The following is a 12,253-nucleotide window of genomic DNA, read 5'->3' as shown; positions in this document are numbered from 1 at the left end:
CTAGTATTGTGAGAAAGAGAGAAAAATGTCTCTCTGTCAACCTTTTCTACCCCATGCATAATTTTATAGACTTCAATCATATCCCCCCTCAGACTTCATGTCCCAGCTTGTGATCAGCCAGAGCACCCCAGATTTGTGTAGCTGCTGCTTAAAGCCTGCAGGGAGGGGGAGCTCATCCCCTCCCTAGAAAACTGATTTAACTGTTGCACAACTCTTACTGTAATTTGTCCCCCTAATATCCAGTTGGGACCCTTCTGCCTGAAAATTACACACATTATTGGGAGTCCTCTCCTGTTCCTGCCAACAGGAACAGCTCCTGCCCTCCTTTAAGTGACAGCCCTTCAAATACTTAAAGAAAGTGATCATGTTCCCCCTCAATTTCCTCTTCTCCCAACAAAACATTCCCAAGTTCCTCCATTTTTCCTCATAGTCTCCAGGCCCCGGCAGCAATACTTTCCGGTACCACTGTTGGCTTGCTATGACCACAGGTAATAGAGTTGTAGTGTAATGTTCCACCGGGCCTTTGGAGAGTTGTTCCACCGGGCCTTTGGAGAGTCCAGCCGCCGATAGTGCCGCCCTTCCCCCCTGCTAGTAGGGTCCCCTAACATCACTGGGACCCATCCTCAAATTTTGGAAGAGGGTGGTATATGGGTCTTGTGGGCCTCATTTTAGAATGTACCTGTTTTAAGATTTTATGTTTTCTGTTTGATTTTCTGTTGTTCATCACTACCTACCTCTGAGTCTTCTCTCCGGGGATAGAGGCGGTATATTAAGATTTAAGGCTAAATAATAATAATAGCCGTAATGACCAGCCAATAAATAATAATAATAATAATAATAATAATAATAATAATAATAATAACAATAATAATAATAATAATAATAATAACAACAACAACAACAACAACAATAATAATAATAATAATAAAAAAATGAAAGGGAAAAAATGTAAAGAAAGATAAGAACATAAGAAGAACATAAGAACAAGCCAGCTGGATCAGACCAGAGTCCATCTAGTCCAGCTCTCTGCTACTCGCAGTGGCCCACCAGGTGCCTTTGGGAGTTCACATGTAGGATGTGAAAGCAATGGCCTTCTGCGGCTGTTGCTCCCGAGCACCTGGACTGTTATTAAGGCATTTGCAATCTCAGATCAAAGAGGATCAAGATTGGTAGCGCATAAATTGACTTCTCCTCCCATAAATCTGTCCAAGCTCCCTTTTAAAAGCTATCCAGGTTGAAGTGGCCATCACCACCTCCTGTGGCAGCATAATTCCAGAAGCACCAATCACACGCTAGCGTGAAGAAGTGTTTTCCTTTTATTAGTCCTAATTCCGCATTCCCCCCAGCATTTTCAGTGAATGCCCCTGTTCTAGTATGCCAGTGAGAAAGAGAGAAAAATTTCTCTGTCAACATTTTCTACCCCATGCATAATTTTATAGACTTCAATCATATCCCCTCAGACGTCTCCTCTCCAAACTAAAGAGTCTCCAAACGCTGCAGCCTTTCCTCATAAGGAAGGTGCTCCAGTCCTCAATCATCCCTCGTTGCCTTTCTCTGCACTTTTTTTCTATCTCTTCAATATCCTTTTTTGAGATGTGGTGACCAGAACTGAACACAGTACTCCAAGTGTGATGTCAGCATCTTCACGTTGCTTTATATATAAGGGCATGACAATCTTTGCAGCTGTTATTATCAATTCCTTTCCTGATTATCCCCAGCATAGAGTTTGCCTTTTTCACAGCTGCCATACATTGAGTTGACATTCCCCATGGAACTATCAATTAAGACTTCCAAATCCCTTTCCTGGTCTGTGACTGTTAGCACTGACCCCTGTAAGCGTGCAGTATGTGAAGTTTTGGATTTTTTGCCCCTATGTGCATCACTTTGCATTTTGCTACATTGAACTGCATTTGCCATTTCTAGTAGCCCACTCACCCACTGTTTAATATCAAGGTCCGGGCTTGAGCTCTCTCTAACTCCTTTGTGGTTCTCAACTACTGCACCTCTACATAATTTGGTATCATCTGCAAACTTAGCCACTCGCCGCTGCTACTCCACCCCTACTTCCAGATCTAAAATTTTATGAATAGGTTAAAGAAAAGGCACTGAAGTCCCAATCACCTTGTTGGATCCTTAGGGGACACCAACACTCCCCACACATCTCTCCAAATTTGGTAGGGAGAATTTTCCCATTTACACCCACTCTTTTGCTTCCTCTGTTTCTCCGAAGCCGAGTTTTGGTCCATAGAGGACTTCCCCTTATTCCCTTCATTGCTGGAAGTGCTCTTCAATAGTCTCTGGTGAGGAACTTTTGTCAAAAGCTCTTTTGGAAATCCAAGTAGACAATGTCCACTGGTTCCCCTTATCCACATGCGCCTATTTACATCCCTCAAAAGAACTCTAGTAAAGTTTGTAAGACATTGTGATTTTGCTCCCTGCAAAAGTTTTCATGCTGACTCCTTTCTCAGCAGGTTTCTGCTTTTGTACATGTTTTATAATTTTATTCCTTTAATGACAGATTTCTACTTAATTTACCTCATAGGAACAGATGTCAAACTGACTGGCCTGTAATTTCCCGGGTCCCCCCCCTAGATCCTTTCTTAAAGATTGGTGTGACATTGGCCATCTTCCAGTCTTCAGGGATGGAGCCTGATTTCAAGATGCTCTGGTAAAGAGATAGGGACTGAAGACTATAATACACTCTGATATCTGTCGCTAACTATACGCCTACTATATAATTTCTCCCTCATTCATTGCATCATGGTTAATTGTTTATGCTTCGTTTCAGCCGTTTCAGGTTTTTGTTCATTTTCAGGTTTCTGTAACCCAAACAATTTCTGTAATCCGAGACAAGGTGTTGTTTGCTGGATGTTTACTGGATGTCTCATCCTGTTGAATGTTTTGACTTAAATTGTAAATCTGTCTCAAGACTCCATGCGCAAAGCAGACAATAAACTCCATGAATGAAACTGTTTAAATAATACAGGTCACCTCTGAATGTGAATTTTTCTTAATTGTATTTATTTCATTCATTGTATCTGGGCTGTTCTTTTCTCAAATAAAGTTTGCTGGGGCTCGTCACTACTCTTCATACCGATAAAAACTCCCTTCGATTCCCAATTCCTCCCTTCACCATTGCACTTGGTGGTTGGTGGAGTAATCTGTACTAACTCTGCACATGTTCAGAAAAACTCTCTTTTCATGATTTGAAACCAGAATTCCCAGGTAAAACACATCGTTTTTACTTCTTGCCGACAGCTTTATTGAAATGACCTATAAAGCTGCAAAGTTTGTGCTATGGCATGTGACGCAAAGAAAAAGAAAGTGGCCCATTGTTAATAAATGTATTATTTGTACAGATATTCTGTATGGACTAATGTTATTAATTATATGTCTTAAGAGGTTGCCATCTATTAATTATTATTCTAGTTTTGTTTGTCCATCTTGGATCTGGTAAACTGAACTGATTTCGAAACCTGGGAGCAAGAAGAAGTTCCCGAGGCTAAGTGAACCCCGCCTCTGTTTCAAACAAATGGATTAAAATTATGTTCCTTTATTTTACCAGTGGGGAGAAATAACCTATTTGATTTGATCTATTAGATTTAATATACCATCCCTCCACTTCCGGCCTTGGGACAGCTCACAACATATATAAAACATGAAAAAACCTCTAGTAAAACATCCAATAAAGCACAAGAAGAGATCTAATAATAAAGTGTAAGGAAACATCTATTGACTTTAAAAATGTATATTTAATTTACATTTATATATTTAAATATTATTTATATTGATTCTAGTTAAAGGTTTTTAAAAGTTTAATCATGCGTTATGGAAATTTTGCGAGCCGCGCTGAGCCTCTTAGAGAAGGGCGACATACCAAAAATAGAACACAAATAAATAAATACATAAATAAATAAATAGAAAGTTCATAAACAAACTAATAAACATTATTAGAAAGTCCTGGTTAAAAATAGGCGGGCTTTAGGACCCAGCGAAGCAGTAGCGGGCTCGACAGAACTAATTCTATTGGCTGCCATGGGACAGTGACGTTCTGAGACATCCCCAAAGGGGCGTGGCTGCTAAGAACAGGCGGAAATGCTTGCGACTCTCGCAATATGGCGGCGTCCTGCGGGGAGTCAGCCTGCCCTTACTTTGCATAGGGACGGCGCCCGCAATCCTTGGCAGCCTAAACGTCCTGTGATGAGTTGCAAGCGGCTGGTTTGCCCTTCAGCTTCTATGGAATCAGCTGCCTGAGGGAAGCCGCTCTATCCGCTGGGGGGCATCTCTGTGGTGGAAGCTGAGTCCCTTTCCCATGGTGAAATTGACCGGGGAAAACCCCGGGTTTGTTTTAACCGTTTGAAGACCGCATCGCTTTTGTTTGCCTTCGGCATGGTGGAAAAGAAAGTATCAGGTACCTTTTTGGGGCGGGGTGTGTGCGTGCGTGCGAATGAGGGTCTGTAAAGAGCGCTTCTTGCTTTAGGAAAGGGCGAAGGGACTTCGGACCCTGGACAGCTCCAACCGTGTTGGCTCTCAAGCGGTGCTGGATTCGAATGTGGCTCTTGGGCTGCAGACCAGCATGGCTGCCCACCCGAAACTTCTTTTGCAAAGGCAGCTCTTCATTCCAAAGTATATCAGGCCAATAGGATAGGAAAGCTGCTGCTTATTTTGTACAGGGCTCCTCTGGAGTGAAGAACTTCACCTTTAAAAAAAAGTCAAGTGCATCATGCTAGCGTAACCTCAGCTTGTGGGTTCTGTGGGGCAGAACTTGGAATGAGTTTGCAACAACAATTTTTAAAAACTAAATGGTTTACTTAACATACATGACAACAACATCAAAAGCATCATTTAACTTTATCACACTTCAAAAGGTCCCGTTCGTCCAGGTTGCATTTTCAAGTCCTTATATTTACAGTCTACTGGAGACTGCCAAGTCCACTTCTTCTTTGCTGCAGAAGTGGGTGGAAATGCTCCTGAAGACTCCAAGGGCTTGATGAACAGAGATTCAACATGATGAAGGTTTCCAGGAGAACTCTCACCCATTACAACCATTAAAAGAAACCCTCAACAAGGAATTGCCAGGAGCAGATTAGCGAGTGGTGAACTTATATCTCCAGATGTTATGGACTACAATTCCCATCAGCCTTTGCCAGCATGGCCAATTGGCTGATGGGATTTGTAGTCCATAACATCTGGAGTGCCAAAGGTTCGCCACCACTGGCTTATAGAAATCAAGGTCCGAGTCTGGTAGCCTTGTCTCCTCCAAACTACATGAGGTCTGCTGCAGCCTCTTGCTGCTTTGAGTCTCCACCCCTTACTGGGTCAACCCATTCTGAGCATGGGGGTTACACTAGTCCTCACCAAGTTCCAGAGCGCAGACCCGACTGACCACGTTTGAGAGTTGCTAGTCCCCCTGTGGAAATCCCCCAAGAAAAGAGCTGTACCCATGGCTTTCAAGTAATAAAGACCGTAAACAGTTTTTATTGATCAACTTTATTACCAAACGCAAAAATTGTATCTACAGAATTCATAACGAACTAACTATATGTGTGCCAACAGAATGCCTCGTACATTAGCGTTGCATACTTGCACCAGAGAAAGTTCAGAAATCAGTACCAAAATAGCCGTGTTATCTATTCACATTATATTTTTCAGGCAGGAAAAACCTCGCCTTACAGTTGGAAATTCTCATTGTTTGTTCACTATTCCTAGATGCAATTCTTTTGGTTAATTACAATAATCAGTAAAAATGGTTTACAAAGCTGTGGAAACAGCAGTTTTCTTTGTCGATTACTTGATTCTGTATTTCCAGACCCCAAAGTAATTCCCATGGGGTGCCTGGCTTATCACTCACCAATTAACTGATTCTCCAGGATCAGAGTTCAGATTATATTCTCAGGATAAACATATCCACACCATCAGCCCTGCCACTTGGCCATGCTGGCAAGGGCTGATGGGAATTGTAGTCCATGAACATCTGGAGGGCCATAGTTTGAAGACCCCTGCTCCAGATCAAAGTCCACCACTCTTAACCGCTACACCACGCTGTCTGCAGTTGCTGCTTTTGGGGGGTGATGCCAGTCAAACAGCTGGTGATAATGCTGAGGACTCCAAACAGCTGTTGGCCAGAGAGGGCTCTGCCTCTTGGTTGGCATCACCTCCTCTCTCTTTTCCCTTCAGCGCGGTCCCAGGATCCCAGCCAGCGACGGATCTTGGATCGGGCCACCCGGCAGCGCCGTCTGAACCGCCAGCTCGAGGCCTTGGAAAATGACAACTTCCAGGACGACCCTCACGCCAATATGCCCCAGCTTGTGAAGCGGCTGCCGCAGTTTGACGATGACGCCGAAACGGGTGAGTTGGGGGGCAGGCCTTGAACCTCTACCACCACCTGCCAGACAGGTTCTGCTGCAGTGTAGCGGTTAGGGTTGGAACTGGGTTCAAATTCCTGCTTTGTTGTGGAAGCTTGCTGCGTGACCTCGGGCAAAGTCATGCTTTCACCCAAACAACCTCATAGGGTTGGTGTGAACATACAGTGGGTGACCTATGCGGCCCTGAGCTCTTTGGCGGAAGGGCAGAATAGAAATGTGCTAAAGAGGCAAAGCACAAAAGAAACTTTGTGAACTTGAATGGGGGCAGACGAGAGAAAGGGGGGGGAACTGGGAAATTAAATTATTTATATGTATTTACTCATTTTTACTCCACCATTCTCTTCAATTAAGGCCCAGAGTAGCTTACAAGTTTATTTTATCCCTACAACAACCCTGTGAGGTTGGTTAGACTGAGAGAGTGTGACTGGCCCAGGGTCACCCAATAACAGAGGTGGGATCCAGCAGGTTCTCATCAGTTCCCGAGAGTGGGTTACTAATTATTTGTGTGTGCCGAGAGGGGGTTACTAATTGGGTCTGCTTTTCCGTTAGAAATTCCATTAGGTCCAAAAATCATAAAGTCCTGTTGTTTCCTATGTGGCTGGTTAGCGAAGGTAGAAAACGGGATAATTCTCCCTGTTGGGCTGTTTTAAAAACATGTTTTAGAAAATATGGTAAAAGTTCCTTTGTTTAAGGCGAAAAAGTATATCCTTCTTTTGATTTCTAGAAACAAAAAATTAAGTATTTGAAAGTATTATTTGACAGGCAGTCAATTAGAGGAGAAGTAGATGTTTCTGTTGGCAGTAGACGATAGGACTTGCTGTAATGAGTTTAAATTATGGACAGAAAGATACCAGCTGGAAATTAGGAACTTTTTTTTACAGTAAGAGTTTTTTACAGTAACAGAGATATTATTAATGCCCCGCCCCGGAATGCTCGAGCCACGCCCCAATTCGTGTTCCCGGGCCCAGCCTCCCATTGGCGCTACGCCACTGTTTGAATCCCACCCTCACCATGGGGAACCTGTTACTAAAATTTTTGGATCCCACCTTTTCATCGCTCACCAGTAAGTTTCCCATGGCAGAGTGGGAGACTTTGAACCTGGGTCTCCCTAGATCCATGGCGAACCTTATATCTTCCCGAGGTTATGGATCATACTTATCAGCCTCCCCGCCAACATGGCCAATTGACCATGCTGGCAGGGGCTGATGGGAATTGTAGTCCATAACATCTGGAGTGCCAAAGGTTCGCCACCACGGTCCTAGCCTGACACTCTAACCACTATGGAAAACTAGCTCTGGTGTGCAGACTTTGAACTTTTCCAAGTCTTTCCCTGGAAAGAACACAGGAACAGACAAATCACCCCTTCCTAGACTCTCCCTGGGCACTGCTAATCCAACTGGCTTTGTGGTTGATGCTCGGGTGACTTCTCATTATTGGGACTTGGTAATTTTTGGTGCCTTCCGGCTAGCTCAGGGGTAGGGAACCTCATGGTGCTCTCGAGGAGGCCGCGATGCGTGCTCTTCTACTCCCCTTTGCACTCTCGCTTGCGTTCCATTTGAGCCGAAGCTAAGCTGGCTCCCCATCCTCTGCTCCGCCCTGCAGGCAGCAGGGCAGGCGCACCAATTGCCCGCAGCTGGCTGGGCCGTGCCGCTGGCTTTCCCTCGGGCCTCGCCCCGCTGGGAGCGGGCGGGCGCTCGGGTGGTCGGCGCAGTGCCGTAGCCGCTGGCCTTCATCCTTGCCCGCCCTGCAGGCAGCAGGGCGGACGCATCCATGCACTTCTCAGAATGAGCGGAGTAAAAGGTAAAAAAACCCAATATATACAGTGTTATCTTCATTTTAAATGTCAAAAATTATTTGCGGCTCCAAGTGTTTTCTTTTCCCATGGAAAATGGGCCCAAATGGCTCTTTGAGTGTTAAAGGTTCCCTACCCCTGGGCTAGCTTTTCCTTACTGCTGTTTTCACAGGGAAGAAGAAGAAGAAAACCCGCGGGGACCATTTCAAGTTGCGTTTCCGCAAGAATTTCCAGGCTTTGCTGGAGGAACAGGCGAGTGTCAGTCTTCCAGGCCAAACTAGCCAAAAGTTGCGTACAGGCCCTACAGAGGAAACCAGCTGATAGTAGGGCGTGGGTGGGGTGTGTAACGTTTTGCAATTTGGACCTTTTTGTGTGTGTATCTTTCCCACACACTCAGGCTGGTTCTGTGCTGACTGTATGGCCATTGACAGAGTCACTTCCTTACAGTTGATCTTTGAGATCGCACGCCATAAAACTGCAGACAGTGTGCAAAACGGGAGAATCTAAACCTCTTTGTTTTTAATTAAATGTCTGGAGGGGTACGGAAATATAGATGTACAATAATAATAAAAGCCGACTTCTGGGATCGTGGCGTTTTGTTAAGAAGAGAAGAAGAAGAGTTTGGATTTATATCCCCCCTTTCTCTCCTGCAGGAGACTCAAAGGGGCTGACAATCTCCTTGCCCTTCCCCCCTCACAACAAACACCCTGTGAGGTGGGTGGGGCTGAGAGAGCTCCGAGAAGCTGTGACTAGCCCAAAGTCACCCAGCTGGCGTGTGTTGGAGAGCACAGGCTAATCTGAATTCCCCAGATAAGCTTCCACAGCTCAGGCGACAGAGCTGGGAATCAAACCTGGTTCCTCCAGATTAGATACACGAGCTCTTAACCTCCTACGCCACTGCTGCTCCTAAGGTTGACCTTTTCATAATTCCTGGCTGCACTTCCCTGATGTGTCTTGGAGACTCCAAATTTGACAAGCGAGGTTGTTAGACCTCCTGAAAACAGGTTCACAAGCCCCCCAAACAACCAAGATCGGGTGGGTGCTAGCAAGCGAAATGCCCCAAGATGCTGCCTTTCCCTAAACCTTTCTGTATTTGTTCTTTCTTTTCATTATATTGTTTTATTGTTATTTTTTTTGTTTGCTTTGGTTTTCTGTACCCTGTTTTTGATGTTTTCCATTTTTTGTATCCTTGATATTTCATATGAATGAGACAATAATAAAATGTATTCCAACAAAATAATCAAGGCCAATAATAATCGGTATCACTGGGGAGTGTATTGTCTGGTTTTGGTGGGTTTTCCGGGCTGTGTGGCCGTGGTCTGGCGGATCTTGTTCCTAACGTTTCACCTGCATCTGTGGCTGGCATCTTCAGAGGTGTATCACAGAGGGAATCACAGGTGTATCACAGAGGGAATTACAGGTACATCACAGGTGTATCACAGAGGGAATCACAGGTATATCACAGGTGTATCACAGAGGGAATCACAGTTATAGCACAGGTGTATCACAGAGGGAATCACAGGTGTATCACAGAGGGAAGACTGTTACACACTGTGTCCTGTGTTACATACAGGACACAGTGTGTAACAGACTTCCCTCTGTGATACACCTCTGAAGATGCCAGCCACAGATGCAGGTGAAACGTTAGGAACAAGATCCACCAGACCATGGCCACATGGCCCAGAAAACCCACCAGAACCAGTTGAATCTGGCCGTGAAAGCCTTCGACAATACAAAGTATATTGTCCCCCACTGACCCACGGTTCCTCCTTGTCTGGGTCATGGCTGCCCTCCTTATCTCTCCCCATTGGCGTCTTGTGCAGAACCTCAACGCGAGTGAAGGCCCCAACTATCTCACAGCCTGCGCGCCTCCCTCGAACTTGCCCCAGCGTCACTTCTGCACCGTCTGTGGCTTCCCTTCCAACTACACTTGCGTGTCCTGCGGGGCCCGCTACTGCTGCGTGAAGTGTTTGGGAACGCATCAAGAGACGAGGTAAGATGCACGTGTGAATAAGCTGCTTGGCCAGTCACCTGGAGCCACTGGAAATCTTGCCTGGATGACCAGGCCAGGAAGATGTCGTTGATTTTTGTTTAAAAGTGTTTACAAGCTTTGAATATTCTTTTACAAAGTTACAATTTCAATTTCAATAAGCCTTTATTGGCATACAGAACATACAATATAAATACAGTTAAAATTACTAGATAAAATTTCACGCTGGATCGTAAGTTCAGTTCGCAAACCTCAGCCGGAAACTTTGCCACTGCGAGACAACAGTCAAGATCATTACAGTTTAAGAGCATATTTACTTTATCAAGCTCTGTCAGGGTTTTCATAGAGTCAATGACTTGTAACTTTTACAAAGTTACTAGATGAAATGGAAACTTGAACCAGTTGGGCTTCTAATGTCTGTGAAAATCAGGGTAAAGGATAGCTGTAGCAAATTCAAATCCCAAGACATTCGTTAGCATATAAAAAGACTCCTATGAATTGAAATATTGTCCCTGGATTTGCTTATAGGTTGAAACTCATGCTATCTTTATACACAGGTGTCTGAAGTGGACTGTTTGATGTTTGTCCAGAGGAACATTGCTGGCTTGTATATCGCCTGCCTATTGCCCATGGATCCGTTTGGCTTGTGGAGCCCAAAGCTTTGTCTCACAGAACTGAAGTGTGGAAGATCAGGTTCTCCGGACTGAGTGAAAATCACGTGCTTGGGGCCAATCTTCCACAGATGTCTGGGTAATAAAAACACGGCGTTTATCAAGTTGTCATTGTGTGATTTGGCTGACTTCTTCCCTGTCATCTGGAACTGTTTGTTTTGCAGTTGAAGGACATTTGCTCTTTGCTTGCACTGAACAGTCAGACTTTTATGAGCATTTGGAGTATTGGAGCAGGGCCCAACAGCTGCCTTGTTACAGAAGGGAAGAAGAGGCTGTTGCTGGCTGGGAAAACCCCTTAGACCAAGGATACTCTGGAAGAAGAAGAAGAGTTGGATTTATATCCCCCCTTTCTCTCCCATAGGAGACTCAAAGGGGCTTACAAACTCTTTTCCCTCCCTCCCTCCACCCACAACAAACACCCTATGAGGTAGGTGAGGCTGAGAGAGCTCAGAAGAACTGTGACTAGCCCAAGGTCACCCAGCTGTCATGTGTTGGAGTAGATAGGCTGATCTGGATTCCCCAGATAAGCCTCCACAGCTCAAGCGGCAGAGCGTGGAATCAAACCCGGTTCCTCCAGATGAGAGTACACCTGCTCTTAACCACTACACCACTGCTGCTCCCAAGACCCCCTAGTAATCAGCTGCCACCACTTTGAGACCTCATGAGAACATGTAGACCACAGGTGTCAAACTCGCGGCCCTCCAGATGTTATGGACTACAGTTCCCATCATCCCTGCCAGCATGATGTTGGCATGGAATGATGGGAACTGTAGTCCATAGCATCTGGAGGGCCGCGAGTTTGACACCTATGATGTAGACTGAGCCTCTGAGAAGGTGTCCTGCTAGCACAGTGCTAGACCAAAATTATATCTTGGAACATACCGTGTAGCACCTCTACCATCTGGCACATGGGGAAGAGAATATGCTAGAGAAAACAGATTGTACTAAACAAAAACAAAACAATTTTTTTTACAGAAATGGGGAAGATAAAAAGAGGTGGGTAGGTTAAAATTGGGATAGGAACAGGGAAAAGAAGATGCAAGAGTTGAAAACTACACACAAAAAGAGGATGCAAGGGTTGAAAACTACACAATACATGACAAACAAATAAAAACGATGATCTAACTCTGCTAAGTTCACATTACCTTGCTGTAGTAAATTCCTCAGAGCATGTACAGAGTTCCTCGCAGCACCAAGGTGATGGAGGAGTCCTTAACCCTACCCACCATTCTTGGGATCACCAGTTCTCACCCTGTCCCAAATTGCCATGTTGTCACATCACTTTGCTTTAAGGCTTGCTCTGACTGGTTATGGGGGGTGGGGGGGTGGGGGTGGAGTTTGGCTTTGCTTTATGTTGCCACAACATTTAAAAAGGAGGCGTTTTGGACTGTAACTCTGCTTAGGGTTTCTGTGGGATGCCTCGATCCTAGTAGAC

At 44.9% G+C, this 12,253-nt stretch overlaps 1 protein-coding gene across 1 annotated transcript; it reads left to right on the top strand.

The window, feature by feature from the left end:
- The first annotated feature begins 4,094 nt into the window (after nucleotides 1–4,094).
- ZNHIT1 (zinc finger HIT-type containing 1) lies at nucleotides 4,095–10,929 on the top strand. The gene is made up of 5 exons (XM_048518181.1): nucleotides 4,095–4,411; nucleotides 6,178–6,348; nucleotides 8,330–8,409; nucleotides 9,981–10,150; nucleotides 10,705–10,929. Exons 1-5 carry the CDS (start codon nucleotides 4,390–4,392, stop codon nucleotides 10,724–10,726), a joined length of 465 nt encoding a protein of 154 aa, XP_048374138.1. The 5' UTR covers nucleotides 4,095–4,389; the 3' UTR covers nucleotides 10,727–10,929.
- The last annotated feature ends 1,324 nt before the right edge of the window (nucleotides 10,930–12,253 follow it).

Source organism: Sphaerodactylus townsendi, linkage group LG15 (genome assembly GCF_021028975.2).
Source record: "Sphaerodactylus townsendi isolate TG3544 linkage group LG15, MPM_Stown_v2.3, whole genome shotgun sequence".
NCBI classification, from domain to species: Eukaryota; Metazoa; Chordata; class Lepidosauria; order Squamata; family Sphaerodactylidae; genus Sphaerodactylus; species Sphaerodactylus townsendi.
Note: the sequence above shows the minus strand (reverse complement) of the source record. Positions and strands in the feature narration are given on the sequence as shown.